The 15,705-nt window shown below is 33.1% G+C and overlaps 2 protein-coding genes across 2 annotated transcripts; both read right to left on the reverse strand.

Annotated features, from left to right (window-relative positions):
• Positions 1-1,254: 1,254 nt before the first annotated feature.
• On the reverse strand, positions 1,255-3,746 carry LOC112721898 (uncharacterized). Its single transcript, XM_025772920.2, has 6 exons — positions 3,380-3,746; positions 3,026-3,264; positions 2,735-2,947; positions 1,984-2,076; positions 1,756-1,857; positions 1,255-1,647 (listed from the first exon to the last, which is right to left on the reverse strand). Exons 1-6 carry the CDS (start codon positions 3,744-3,746, stop codon positions 1,255-1,257), a joined length of 1,407 nt encoding a protein of 468 aa, XP_025628705.1.
• An 8,312-nt stretch (positions 3,747-12,058) lies between these two features.
• On the reverse strand, positions 12,059-13,759 carry LOC112721911 (uncharacterized). The gene is made up of 3 exons (XM_025772936.1): positions 13,217-13,759; positions 12,984-13,163; positions 12,059-12,799 (listed from the first exon to the last, which is right to left on the reverse strand). The coding sequence occupies exons 1-3, from the start codon at positions 13,757-13,759 to the stop codon at positions 12,059-12,061; spliced, it is 1,464 nt and encodes a 487-aa protein (XP_025628721.1).
• Positions 13,760-15,705: the final 1,946 nt, after the last annotated feature.

Below are 15,705 nucleotides of genomic sequence, written 5' to 3' on the forward strand. Positions count from 1 at the left end.
TAGAATATCAAATTATCTAAACCGAACAAAGCCTGATTTAATCAGGTTGGATCGATCCGGATATAAGTTAACAAACATATTTAAACTCGATACAAACTAATCCAATTACTTTTTTAATTGATTTAAACATATTTTTTCTTAAATTCGAATAAATCTCATCCGATTACACTCCATGAATTAAATTATATTAAATTTTAATTCTATTAGAATTCAATAATTTATTATTTAAAGTCCTTTTTTATTTTATACTTTTGTATAATTTATTTAGATGAATTGATTATTTGTGATTTTTAATATTGTAGATTTAAATGGCTATATTATTCCTAATCCACAATAGAGCCGACATGATGTCACATAAAGAAGGATATTTGATATAGTTAAGGCAATTACTTGCTTAAGATTTTATTCTTAGGTAGAAAAATTTGTTAACTAGAAATTTAGGTCTAACTAGATACAAATTTTGGCAAATATGGCAATAAACCCGTACTTCTAATTCATGATTGTACAAAGATTATGATTTTCACTACAGGACAAGCGGTGTTTGGCGGCGGTTTAAGAGCCGAATTGCGGCGGTTTTGAACCGCCGCTAAACAGATTGCCAGCGAAATAGCAAACGCAGTGCATAAGGGCGCGGGAGTTACATTTGGCGGCGGTTACCAGCAACCGCTGGCATAACCGCCGCAAATCAGTGATTTTACGTCCAGAGCCTTAGATGCGGTTTATAACCGCGGCAGTTTCAAAGATCGTATTTAAGGAAATTGATTAGCGGCGGTTTTAAAACCGCCGTAAAACCGCCGCTATTTTGAGGTATCGTTTTTTTTATATTTTATTCGCGGCGGGTTAAAACCGCCGCTATTTGGCCTTTTTTTTAGTAATTTTATAAACCTGGCCCTTTTTTATCCTAAACTAATTTCAATTTAAGACCGATTTTTTTCTAAACTAATTTTAATTTAAAGGCTCTTAACATAGCTTAATTTTTAGTATTTTTATATTTTATATATTTTTCCATCTTTTTTAATTAATTAAAGAATATTAAACTTTTTTTATTCATAAAATGCTGCACTATGGAAAAAAAAACTCATTAATATTTAACTGCAAAGCAATCTAACATGTCTATTTTAATAATGCCAATAACGTATTTCAGTAGTCATTCAAAAAAGTAAAGTACTTGACTAATACTTAATGCCCCATATTTAACATAAACAAAACATGTATTGAAAATCTAAGTATCACATAAATCCTAAATCCTAATATCTATGTTCCTCCATGTCTGTCCAAAGAATTCATCCGTGCAGCGATGTCTGGAGGCAGCTCCCCACATTGCTGTTTGACCAGATAACTCAGCACACTCTCTATTTCCTGCCTCTTATTCTTCTCTGCTGCTAATTCATCCTCCATTGCTTTCCTCTTCAATTTTTCGGTCGTCACCTCCGCTTGTAGTTCACACAGTATCCTTTGGGTCTCTTCTACTTGAGCTCTATCCACCAGCGGCTGCAAACTCGAACGGAAGAGTTGACTTGGTGTCGGCCCGTGTCCCATCCCACGCACTCTACCCGGGTGCTCTTTGCCCAGAGCTTGGGCAAGAGAATCATTCTCTGACAGTATTCTTGTAGATTCATCCAATTGTTCAATCTCAGAAATTTTTTCCTGCAGGCATAAACATAATTACACAATCACACCAGGCTAATAGCATACTCAAGACATTATCATTGCTAAACCCAACATGTTGCAACATATATGACTAAGTGTACTTACACCAATCCTCCGAGCTTCTTCATGTATATAGCTGCCATCAGATCTTTTGTGATTTAGGATCCATACTTCTCCCCTACCAACAGTCCTACCTTGTAGTTGTGACTGTAAAAATAAAATTTATCCCATGAATTTCACTTCTACAAATTTTTTCAATACTTCTAACATTGTTTACTCTATGAATAAATCAACACTAAAAGCCACTTATTCTCCATTACAAGTTTATATTACCTCTTCTTCCCTAGCCCTTGCCAAGCTTTTAGATCCGCCAGTGTGGGTGTAAAGTTGCTTCTTTCGATTCAGCGCATTTTGCTTGCACTTCGCCTATTAAAAATCAACAGTAAGCTTGGCATGCAATGGAGTACTAAAACTTGCTAAGTATAGTATACATATATCCTACGTCGCAAGAGACTCAAAAAAATGGGGCATTAAGTATACTAGTATGGAATTTGAATAAACTGTACGTAATCTAAATTTAAGTATTGCTTTAACAAAAAGAATAGTTATACGGATGCAGTCCCTATTTACATATAAGAAGTTAACAATATTATTTTATTTCTAATATGCAAATGCCACCCATAACTCATACCACAACTAACAACTAACGGAAATAACATTTAGCAGCCCCTGTGAGATAGTCCAATAACAATCATATAGCATAAATTATAATAATAGGGGTACTCAAATTAAATTAGTTGTCTTATATGGTAACCTGCACAAAATAAGGTTCTAATAAGGAAGAATGGTGTCTCAGCATCATGCATATATATATTATGATCTTAGTCAAACAGCCTGTGCTGGGAATTGATATATTAAAGTGAATTAATCATGTATATTAATCAACATGGTTCAAATTCAGCCCAACTGGAATAACAACTATTTATTTATACCAAATTATATCAACCAAACAAAAGGATTACATTTTTTGAACTCAAGCAAATTCATTTTTTAAAAAAGTATATGTATTAAATGAATGAGGTACCTTTGTTGCAGGATCATTACGATACTCAATGAACCACTTCCAATGCTCTCTAGGAATTCCCTCCGGGCGCTGCTCAAGATTCTGCTCAAGTGTCCTTGTTGGTTTGTAATGCGAGTCAAACAGCCTCCCCCTTGTGTCCTTCCAAGACTTCCCCATTTGTTTCAAAAATGATTTCTTGATTAAACCACTTCTATCCTGGAAGTGAAACATCTCCTGCGACGACAATGTCCAGCTGTAAGTAATTGCAAGTTGAAAGATTTGATATGATTAAACAATGCCAAAAGTCATTACCTTTATACAATCGTCATAAACTCTGTCTTTGCCCCGCACCTTTGCCCAACTCTTTTCACATATAGGAAATTTGCTGTAATCAAAACCCAGCGCTCCTAGAATGCCACTCAACAGGCCAGCTCCATCTCCGACTGCCTGCAGTTCCTCATTGAACCTCAGGATTATCTTGCTACCATTAAGAGACCGCTCCATAGCCTCTCTCACACTCATTTTAGCTTGCTTAATTATTCCTTCAGAATCTAACAAGAAAGAAGAAAAAATGTAATTTTTGTGCTCAATGTGCACCACATGTAAGGAGCATAACAAAATCATAAGCTGATCAATTAAAAAGATTTAAAGTTCAACAATTGTTACCAATGAGATCAACATCCCAAAACTCAGTAGTCTTTCGTCGTTTGCGCTTTGCAGCATCAGAGGTAGCAAACATCCTGTCAATGTGTTCCTCAAACGAGTCTACCTCGTTCGCCTCTGGGTCAATGTCTTCATTGCACGGTTCCGTCACTCGTGAATCGTTAGCGGCCTGTGGCTCAGGTCGTGGTTCACTCCTGGGCGGACGAAAGGGTTGCAGAATAGCCGCTGCTGAGACACCAGAATTACTGGGGGGCGGAGGGATGAGCCAGTCATCGTCATTGGATGGTGAAGACACAGGAGGTGCAACTGGAGGCTGCTGACACGGTGGATCCACTCTTGTGCCTTTCTTGAAGCGAGTTTTCCTTGGCATCTTACAATCCTAGTAAAAACACATGTATCATGCCAAAAAAAAAAATTAAATTCCTCATGGAATAATAGAATAATTAACCAACAAATAGCATTACTCACATTTTAATTATGTAACAACATATTAAAAACCAATCTATATATGTACATATAGTGATTATATAAATAGAATCTATTTTTCCTATGACTGAACTACTAATTCAAACATGAATGAGCTAAATGCTAATGTATATAATAATCACTAGCATAATGCGGTCAACCATTTAGTGTAGCATCTTTTCCAACTACATGTAAATTAGAAGAATCTAATGAACTTTCATAGGGAAAGCTTTTAATGGACCAGGACACTAATAAAATCATAGGATTTTCTGTACAGAAATGATACCTTATATACAGAATTATTAATTACAGTACTATGATTAAAATTACCTGTTTTAATAATCCTATTTATCACAGGTGTATTAAATTCCAAATAGTTTTAATTAACGTACTATGATTAACATTAACATCTATCATTAATAATCATAACTATAAAAAATTAAGAAACCATGGTTAAAATTAACATCCATCATTAATAATCCTAACAGAATTAATTAAGAAAATATGACTAAAGTTAATATTCCCTAATTTGCATGAACAATATCTACTCCATTAGCTTAACCATTCCCGTTATCAATGTTCATATTCATAGCAGTTGTGCAAATCGTAATTTTTTTTAATCAAGATAATATTTTTTTACTTAATATAATTAACTTAGAAATTAGAAGGAACTATCAGTAGCCATATTCTTTAACCCTCTTGAACAAATACATTGAAGATTAGAACATGCAACCCCCCAAACAACTTATATTTCATCTGTGAATGTTCATACCCACATAGGATTCAAATTAAAGTTAACTTAATTGAAAAAAAAATAATTATGAGCATGAAAGAGCTGAAACTTGTTACCTGAACAAGCACTACAACCGAGTGGAAGAGGATGTGACTGACGAAGGCGAGGGAAGCGAGGACACACCAACGACGCCAATGCTGCTCACAAACAACCAAGGAGGGAGAGTGAAAACAAGGGTTCAGCTATGGGAGCATTGTGTGCGCAACAGGGGTTCATGTGAGGAAGTTTGGATTTTCATTTTTTTACCTTAACTGCTTCGAGGGTTAATGGTGGTGTGGGCCTTGAGTTAGTATAACCCACTAGGCCACTTGTAATTCAGCCTATATTCACATATTATATAAACTCACTAATGAAAACCCCCAATAAAACACCACTAAATCACGTTTTCATAATTGTAAAAAGATAATATATCAATGTTTAATTTTGTTCACTAATCCCAATATATAAAACAATAAGAGTATAATGATATATATTCTACCAAAATATTTCAAATTAAAGACCAAAACATATGTTACATACGAATATAATTTGCTTTATTATGTACTAGCGGTTCAACAGGACACTAACGTGCTTGTTCAGCCGCTTTTTAATTATTTTAAAAAATTAATTAAATTTTTTTAATATATTATTCCTTCGTCAAATTTATTAAATTATTATTTTTTTATTTTAATATTAACATGATCCTATTTATATCGTATTTTAGTATTGGTGTTAATATATTATTCACCCTTTAAATTTGTCAAATAAGTATTTTTTTCCATCATTTCAAAATTAACGTAGCCTTAGTTATATGATATTTTGTTAAAATTAAAATTGCTATAAAAGACTTTTAAAATGCTAAATTATAAAAACACACATTAAAGATATGTATATGTTATTGGAAAAAGATATAGGTAAAAAAATAAAAAATGTTATCCTAATTTAATATCAATAATTGTAAATTGTTGAATAATTAAAAATTAAATTATAAAAAAATAAAATACTTTACGTTATCTAATAATTGTAAGAAATATATGATAAATAGATTTAAATTAAAAATAAGAAAAAGGAATTATGTTGTTATTATGTGTAATAAAATCAAGATAAAAATTTCCTAACATTATTTATAAATTAGTTATTTATTTATATATAAAATTTATTTATTTTTCTAATCATATTTAATTTGAAGCAAATTTAAAAATTTAAATTCAAAATTCACTTTATCTTTATATTAGTTATATATTTATATATTAAATTTATTTATTATCTAAATCCTATTTAATTTGAAGCAAATTTAAAAATTTAAATTCAAAATTCACTTTATCTTTACGCATAATTCTAATATATAAAAATATTTATTTATTTAATCTTATATTGAACATATTTAATTATCTTTAATTTTATTAGTATTTCTAAGTTATTAATTTTTATTCTGATTTTATCATCTCATCCTATTTTACACTAATATTTTTTTATTATTCTTTTTACATGTATAACTATTATTGTTTTGTCATCATTATTATGTTGCCTTGTTTTATTTCCCTTCTTTTTTTTTCTTCTTCTATTAACCCCAACCGCAATCAATTAGTATCATACCATTATCCCAACTTTTATTTTTGTTCACCACTTGATCCATAACTATTCATTGTATTAACTTTTGAGTTGTTAAATAATTATTTTCTTATTTGATTTAGATATCTAGATGTATAACTATTATATAGGCACTTATTTTTCATAGTTGCTTTTTAATTCATATTTTATCACTGTAAGAAAAAGTTAAGACTTCAAGCATTCAAAAATTTTGTATTGAATAATTAAATAAAAATTTTTATAAGTTATTTAAGTTTTTTAACATATAGAATAGTTAATTTTAAATTAATATAGGTATAATACTAAAATCATTATGTTCTAGGTACCAAGAGTACATTAAAATAATATCATATAATAATTTAAAGGAAAAAAATTATTCTTTATACATTTATTTAAAAAAAATCATGTTTAAACTATTTTATTTTTATTCTATCAAAATACGCAACAATGATTTACATAAGAATTTAATGAAGTTGCTGTTTAAAATGGGTGAATTTATTTTTTATGTAAAGTAACTGACAGTGTACAAGAGAATTTCTGTTAATAATAAACCTTTCTTCTCCATATAGACAATATTAAAATTTAAATTGATATTTCAACAAATATTGTTGTAGATTAAAATAAAGCACAGAAATATGTATAAAAATTAAAGAAATAGATGCATATAGAAAAGGATAATGCTAAAAATCTATGTCATTGTGTATGAGAATAATGATTTCTTTTTATACCAATAAAAAAAAATTTAAATTTTTTATCCGTTTATTATTATTTATTTTATTTAACTATAGTTATTTAAATTAGACTTTACATTGATTAAGTTATGTTTTCTTCCAACAAAAAATATATTTATGAAGTTATCTTCATTTTTTTGCAACAGTACATTCATTATATCATTATTTTAATAAATAATATAAATTTTAAAAAATTGAAAAAATATAATTTTATGTTGATTCTATTTAAGAGTGAATTATATGTACTCCTAAATGAGGACACGATTAAGGACGCAATCTTAGATTATAAAATTAAGGGTAAGATAGGAAAGATAAGTGGATACCAAACTCCTCTATCCGCATTATACATTGTTATAGATTATACTTTTTCAAATCTTCTAAACATATTTGGAGATATGGTGGGATGAAAACCTTTAACTTACGTATTAGTTTTATTTAATTGAATATTGGCAGTGAATTCAAGAATTAAATACTGTATTTATTGGAAATACATATTTTCACCACAAATTCTTTGAATAGCTAGCATCAAGTACGCAATAAAAATTTAACCATAGTAAAAGTAATAAAAATGTACCGAAGAAAATTGAATAGGTAAGCTAAATATCTTTGTGTTTGAAATGAATTCATGTTGAAATCTGTGCAAAAACACGAAAACAACTAGACATAACAACGAAAACATTACTAGGATTCAACTAAGCTAATACTGAGTCATATTATTTGACAAAAACACCATAAGACAAAATCAGGGGAGAGCTGGATCATTCTATCTGGTTCTCGTCTGGTGTTTTATTGAGGTCATAATTTCTCATGGTAGCCTTGTCATCGATCCAAACCTCCTCGTCGGAACTGTTGCTGGGCACGAGTTCTTCTTCCAGTGAGTCTGGAACTATCTCCCCTAAATCTTCTGATTTCTCTTGAAGCTCCTCTTGAGATATTCCTGAAAGTTACATCGCAACAAAACAATTTGAATAAAATTACTAAACTTTACAGAGAAAATGGTCTAGCTGCCATATTCTACAAGGTTTGTTAGACTTACGTTCCCAGATTTTTGTGAGTCCTTTTTCTATGAAATAGAATTTCTCTCGAGCCGCAATATCCAGTTCAACCAAGAGATTGTTCTCGCATCGAGCCTAAATCAGAACTAAAGAATCATCAAAACAATTGGGCATTCCAACAAACTACGCAGACATTACATAGAGTAATCTGAAAGTGTTCCTGGGGAGGGGATTTGTTGACTCAATTCCGCAAGATTTATCCCAAAGTTTTATCTTTTAACCTGATACTATTTATTACGTTCTGCTTGAGTTCTCAAGAATACAGTAAAGATCGAGACAAGTAAAAAAGATTTTGCTTGAAATATAGATGCTTTATGAAGAAGTTTATTCATAGCAATCACAGCACATAGCCGAAGATGATGATCCACATATGTCATAATAATGCAAAAACATTTAAGATTCTAAAAATTAAACCGTTAATTAAACTAATACAGTTAAAAATTGAAAATTTTAAAACATTAACCAAAATTTAATGAAAAGTTGAAAACCCATATTACCTTTATAATCAAACCAGAAAATAGATTAGCATCATTAAGACATTTGTCCTTAGTACTATTTAAAATATGTTGACTTAGTAGTTTTTGATAGTTATGTTATATTGCTGCGGTCACCATTGAAATCGAATATAGAATCAGCTGTGAATCATTCTTGACCATGTTGGAAAAGTCCTCGTGCAATTAATTAATAACCAACAAGAAAAGAAAAAATCTCAAGTTTTTCTTCACCGTTTATTTTTCTCGGAAAATAAAATTTTAAAAACTAAATAAAAATACTAAAAATAAGAAATCTACATAAAAATACTACCAATATTACATGAGTAACTTAGTACAAGTACATGTGTTATTATTCTCTATCTCTTTGTGATTTCAACATTATATATAGTGATTACTATCTTTCAAAGAAAAAGGTTGATGCGTTTATTAGCATTAATCACTGACCCAAAAATAAGTTACATAAGACAATTTTCAATCTCTAATACGATTTTGAGTGCTGCTTAGAATCTATTTGGGTGAACTTCTACAAAATAATAATTCTTTTAAGTAATTTTTAAAAAAATTATATTTAAATAGTTCGTATAAAAATATTTTTTTTTAACAATTATGTCGGATAGCATAACATAACAAAATTTGTTTGTTTATATGTTATGTTGAAAAAAATTTTATGTAAAAAATTTAAAATCCTAAATTATAACTTTTAAAAAAATATTTTTTTTATTTTTTTAGTATTTTTATTTTTACTATTGAATTTTATTAAACACAAGAAAACTATATATTTTATCGAAAAAAAAATTTAATAACTTATTGAGACCTAAATAGGTACTTATGGGAGTATGTATATTTAAAATAGAATGAAAAGAAACTATATCTATATATTCAAACCAATAATTGTACCAGTTATCCTATCCCTAGCATGCAACCGTACTCTATATATAGTTTGATTTTACTTTTTTTAAAATCAATAATATATATGTTAACATTAATTGAGACTTAATATCTTGCAAATTATTAAAGTGATATCCAAAATATCAACAGTAACAATAACAATAATAACATTTAATAAGCTGATTTATACCTTGATCTCCTCCAGTATTTTATGGGAATGTCTAGCATCTGTAGTTGTTAAGAATTCGAAGCCAAATTTCTTTCGATACTTTGCTCCGAATTGACACAAATCCTACAACGTTCAGAGTCGTATAAATCATCCGATAGTTGGCTTTGTCTTATGGTTATGGTTATAGAACCCTTGATTGGTCAGTCAGTTTGGATACGTACCGATATTAATTCAGTAGGCGCCCTACCAATAACTGTACCTATGTGACTGTGTGCGGAGAATGCATCCAACCATGCTCTAATAGGCGATTTGTTGAACCATAAATCTCGAGCAAATGAAATTGTGTGCTCAAGTGAAGAGAACGGAGATGCCTCTTGCATCGAGCGGACGAAAAAAAAGCTGCTGGCACACATAAAGAGGTCATTCTCTTCCAATTTTCCTGCTTAGTCCCAACACATAAAAGGGTGAGCTTGAGAACTCTAAGTATACAGGTCTTGCTATTTAAATCTCAAGATACACACACTTAAAATAGGCAAAATTAAATAAGATCAAAGTCGATCCAGACGACTGATTTTTATTATTATGCTATTTGCTTATAAATAAAATTTCAAGAGTATAATAAGGGGAAAGGTACAAGTGTGCATGTCATATATTGGTAGCCTAATATATCTATGAATCAGCAGCCTCTTCACCGGTTTCGATTGTGTCAGGTGTGGGTTCTTCTAAGTTGCCATCCCTTGTCAACGAGATACCTTCAATATCACACTTAGATAAACCAGTCAGACTTTGTTGGAGGGAAAGTTCGACCTCACAGTGTTCATTGTATTCACCCATGTCGAACAAATCTCTCGGCTTCACATGGACCACTACGCTCCATTCCTTATCGACCTCATCCTCCACATAGTATACAAGGTGAGCCTCGGAAGCAAGAATGTACGGCTCGTCATCTTCACGATCACCAGTGTGAATTGGATTGCTAAAGTTAACACAAGTGTGTCCCAAAAAATCTTGCTTTATGCCTCTACCAGACGTGGTGTCTGCCCAAATGCATCTAAACAAGGCCACAGAGAATTGGCCACTGTAATTCATCTCAATGATATCTACCAATCTTCCATAATAGGAGACGCCACCAACAGCCATGTTACTGTCACGAGCGCTTGCATAACTTCTAGTGTCAGAAGTGACACAAACCCCGCTATTCTGGGTTCTCATTCCATCCTCTCTTGATAGGGTTCTAAACTTGAATCCATTGACATTGTACGCCTTAAAGCGCTTTGCCTGAATATTGGGGCCACATGCGAGCCACTGCAATTCTCTCGGGTGCATCGTACTTCCCAGTGGTATCTACCAATGATATAATTATTTTTAGAATTGAGTGGCAGGAGGCAAGTTATTAACGAAACTATAAATGGAAGAGCCGTACAGAAGATTTACCTCATTCTTGAACCACTCGGCGAATTCTCTATGGACAACCCTGTCAATGTAGGCTTCGTTTCTTTTGCCAATACTTCGTAGCTGTCTTTTTCTACTAGCCCTAAAATCCCTGAGCATACCATGTGGATCTACTGTTAAAGGTATAAAAAAATATTGCCTTCGGTTACAATATGATTCTAAGGTTAATAACTGCACTTACTCTAAGAAACTCTCTACACCTGCGCAATTGACCAATACGTGACGATGTGCTTGAAGTCTCTCGGTTGGTGAAAGATTCAAACTCTCGGAAGCCCCTACCGCTTTGCCAATCAGTGGGAACATGCTGGCCGCGTTATTAGTCGCATCTTCGCTCGGTCGATCATCAACACGCAATGGTCGATTGATCCTGCTTTCAACGTTATCTAGATATCTCGAACAAAAAGTCAGAATCTCATCGGATAAGTAGCCCTCGACAATTGATCCTTCCGGTGCTGCCTTATTACGCACGTACTGCTTAAGACGACCTAGGTACCTTTACGAGCGAGATAGGTGTTAGGTTGTTAACTTTTGAAATAACTCAAATGTAAAATTAGTATTATAGGTACCTTTCAATTGGATACATCCACCTATAATGCACCGGGCCTCCTAGGCGTACCTCTTCAACCAGATGCGCGGTTAGGTGTACCATGACTGTGAAGAAAGATGGTGGAAAAATTATCTCCATTTGACAAAGAGTGAGGATCACATGTTCCTGTAGGAGAGGAAGTTGTTCAGGGTCTATAGATTTACTGCATAGTCGTCGAAAGAAAGTTGACAAATCAGCCAGGACGACTGCCACTGGGGCTTCCAATACATTCCTGATAGCTATTGGGAGAAGATGTTCCATGAGAATATGGTTGTCGTGACTTTTCAAGCCGGAAATTTTTCGTTGTTGTAGGTCAATACAGCGAGATATGTTACTCGAATGACCATCTGGAAAGACCACATTCTTTAAGTTCCTAAGAAAAACGTCCTTCTGTGAATTCGACATGGAGAATATTGCAGTGGGATACTTTCCATCTTCTCGTGGCCAAAGTTCATGCCTAATTCCCATCAGCTGGAGGTCTTATCGAGCTTTGAGGTTGTCCTTGGACTTACCACTGTCGTTCAGTATCGTGTAGATAATGTTGTCGCACACATTCTTCTCTATGTGCATCACGTCCAGATTGTGACGCAACAAATTATACTCCCAATATGGAAGATCAAAGAATATACTCCTTTTTTTCCAAGGAGACTCATCTTGTAATGCAGCCTGTTGTCCGCGCGCTCTTTTACCGGCTTCCGTCTGCACCTTACCAAGCTTGACATGCACATTATCCAACTGTCTCAAAATATCTCCACCCGACAATGTTACAGGCGGACCTCTGACCTCTACCTTCCCATCAAATCGGACCCGGTCCTGCCGAAATCTGTGGCTTTGATTCAGAAAGCGCCGATGACCCATGAAACACCATTTCTGACTAAACGTGAGTCGCTTAGACTCGGCATCCAGGTTGCACGTAGGACATGCTCTCCCACCGTACGTATTCCACCCAGATAAGTTGCCCAACCCTGGAAAATCGCTGATTGTCCACAACAACGCAGCATGCAGCTTGAATGTTTTTTTCTCGCTAGCGTCGTACGTATCAACACCACCCCACAGCTGCTTCAACTCATCTATCAACGGCTGTAGGTAGACATCTATGTCATTTCCAGGCATCTTGGGACCGGGATAATCATAGACAGCAAGAAAGAGCTGGGTCTCATACAACTCCATGGGGGCAGGTTGTAGGGGATGAGAATCACGGGCCAAATCGAGTACCTTGAGCTGAGATTTCCGAAGGGATTAAAGCCATCGCTAGCTAAGGCTAAGCGAACGCTGCGTGGATCGCCACTGAAGTGAGTATATCTTCTATCAAATGCCTTCCATGCCTCTCCGTCTCGTGGATGCCTCAAAAAACCATCCGAGTTAGGACCTTTCTTGTGCCACAACATGTCAACAGATGTCTTACTGACATGAACATCCGCTGCAGTCGTGGAACAATGGGAAAGTAACGAAGAACTTTCGCCGCCTGCGGCTTTCCATTCTTCTTAACAACCACATTGATCCGGACAATGGAATTCCTCCTAGTCTTTTGCTTCCATATCAAGGTCCCACATATCTTGCACCTAGACAGTTCTTGATCGCTGCCCTGATATAGCATGCAGTCATTCAGACATGCATCTATCTTCTTGTACGCAATACCGAGTTTCGTATGATCCTTTTGGCATCGTGCAGTGAACCCGGAATCTTTGCATGCTCAAAAGCCTCACACAGTAACTCTAGTATCATTCCGAATGCCTTGTCGCTCACGCCGCACAGGCACTTTATATGGTATAGCCTGACCAAGAAAGCCAACTTCGAGAATTTCGCACAACCCGGATACAATTCCTGCTCTCCATCCTCAAGCAGCTCATCAAAATGACGGGCCGCCTGACTAGGTTCGCTGTACAAATAAGGCAATTCGTCGGCATCCCCCTCAAAATCTTTGTTGCCCGAGTCATCTTCATCGACAACAGAACCTGGAAAGTTGAATGCCTCACGAACCATGTCGCGCAGTGGATCTCGGTAGACGCTACCTGGGTCAATTTCTTGTGTCTCACTAGAACTGTCTCCTACGCGTCTCTCCCCATGATGTAACCAAAAAGTATACTTAGCAGGAAACGGTTTTAACAGCAAGTGATCGTAAGCATCCTCTCTAGTTTGGAATAGCCGGAACCCACACGAAGGACATGGACAATGTATCATCCCATCGGAAGATGCATTCGCAAATGCGAAATCCAAAATTTGTTCAACCCGGCCTTGTATTCGACACTACCTCGTGGCCTTGAGATCCAACTCTTATCTATATCTACTTTTATGATGTTCATATAAACAAATGCATAAAACTTTAATAAGGAAACACAAATAGAAAATAAAAAAAATTCGGACAAACTGTCCAACGGATATATTAAAGGGAAAACTATTATAAAGAACCGTTAGAAGATTTAATTATTAAAAAGGACCTTTAGTACCAAAATTATTAAGAAGGAGTAACTCATTTTATAACGTTTAAGTCCTAGAATCAAATCTTTTATAAATATTTTTTAATTTTGTGATCTTTACCCAACAAAAAATAAGACAAAAGATTATAAAAGTAATACATAATTAAATAAACAAATAATAAAATTACTAAAAATTTTATAAGTATAATAATAATTAATATAAAATTAAAAAATAATAAATAGTTATAAATTAATATTTTAATAATCAATTTCCCTAACAATATGTTAGACTAAATTTTTAGAAGTAATTAACTAATTAATCCCAACTGAATATTCATACATATCTATATAGCGTTGAGAATCAAACAACATATGTTAAAGATTATAACAAGTAAGTAAAAGTATAGTTAAGAATATATTTAGTTCATTATAATAAGATTTGGTTCTTCTTCACCAATATTATAAAACGATTTGGTCCTTTTAATAATTTTAGTATTAAAAATCCTTTTTAATAATTAAAACTTCATAACGTTTGAGTAATATTCCATATTAATGCAGTAAGTAATCCAAAAGAGAGAACGGGAGAATAACCCGGAAATAAAACATAGATAAAGGTACTTGTTTCCGGGCTAATTGATAGAATATAAATGGTATTAGGAAGGTTGCTTACTCATGGTCTAATTCTGCACTTTTAAAAAATTACTGGAAGGAAGAATTTCTGGTTCCGAAGCCAAAAAACGGAATGAAAAAGAAGAGATTCCTTAAAAAAAAAAAAAAAAACAGGAGGATATGAAGTTAGAGTATAAAGATATAAAACACAAAAGTATAAATAACAGATCACAGTGCCCAAAAAAAACAACAAATCCTTTGAATCTTTTCATGTGGAGAGTGAAATAAATTGAAAAATATTTTGGTGAGCATCTCTTCTTTTTTCAAAACTTGTTTTCATCTTCCAAGTTGCCTTTTCATTTTGCGGTATCATTATTTATTAGATTTTCAGTGATACATCCTGATTTTATGATGATTTTTATAGATACATTAACGTACATGTCAGAGATAAATCAAGTTCCTGATATGAGAAGTGTAACTGTATCATCATACAAATCATTAATCAAAGTAAACAATATAAGTGAGATAATCAAGGTTCCTGATACGAGAAGTGTAACGAATTCAACATACAAATCATTAATCAAAGTAAACAATATAGAAAATGGCTAATGCATGTGGGAAGTGAGACATCCAAAAAAATGGTAGCCACTGTATGTTACATAAAGAAAGCCATCTTCATCCTTCTCTTCATATATGGTTTAAATAATTGCTCCTGTAAGAGTAAGTACATTGTCAACTAAAATGAAAATGGCCTTTTCAGCACTTAAATATTGATATTATTACCAAAAGAGTATAACTAAAACTCCACCTTAAATTTGTCATTTAGCAGCTGAATAAAGAAAATCAATGACCATGATCACTGGCTAAGAATTAACTTGTAAATACACATATCAGATGCATTTCAAGAATAATTAAATCAGGTCCTATCACAATATAAAGAAACATATCAAGTGAAGAAAAATATAGTAAGAAGTCTAGTCGACAGCTTATTATATCATGCTGCATATATTAATATCAACCAAAATTGATGTCAAATATTTCATTGAAAGTAGCATATCGCTGTACTATTCTCAACTATACTATTAGAAAAACGATTTCACT

This window comes from Arachis hypogaea, chromosome 2, assembly GCF_003086295.3.
Source record: "Arachis hypogaea cultivar Tifrunner chromosome 2, arahy.Tifrunner.gnm2.J5K5, whole genome shotgun sequence".
NCBI lineage: Eukaryota > Viridiplantae > Streptophyta > Magnoliopsida > Fabales > Fabaceae > Arachis > Arachis hypogaea.

Coding starts and splice junctions, on each gene's coding strand:
- LOC112721898 (XM_025772920.2), bottom strand. CDS start 3,746: ATGCCAAGGAAAACTCGCTTCAAGAAAGGCACAAGAGTGGATCCACCG. Junction 2,077..2,734: donor GTAATGATCCTGCAACAAAG/GTACCTCATTCA, acceptor GATTTTTAATAG/GCGAAGTGCAAGCAAAATGC. Junction 1,858..1,983: donor CAAGGGCTAGGGAAGAAGAG/GTAATATAAACT, acceptor TTATTTTTACAG/TCACAACTACAAGGTAGGAC.
- LOC112721911 (XM_025772936.1), bottom strand. CDS start 13,759: ATGATACATTGTCCATGTCCTTCGTGTGGGTTCCGGCTATTCCAAACT. Junction 13,164..13,216: donor AAAGGATCATACGAAACTCG/GTATTGCGTACA, acceptor ATGCTATATCAG/GGCAGCGATCAAGAACTGTC. Junction 12,800..12,983: donor TGCAGCGGATGTTCATGTCA/GTAAGACATCTG, acceptor CGGAAATCTCAG/CTCAAGGTACTCGATTTGGC.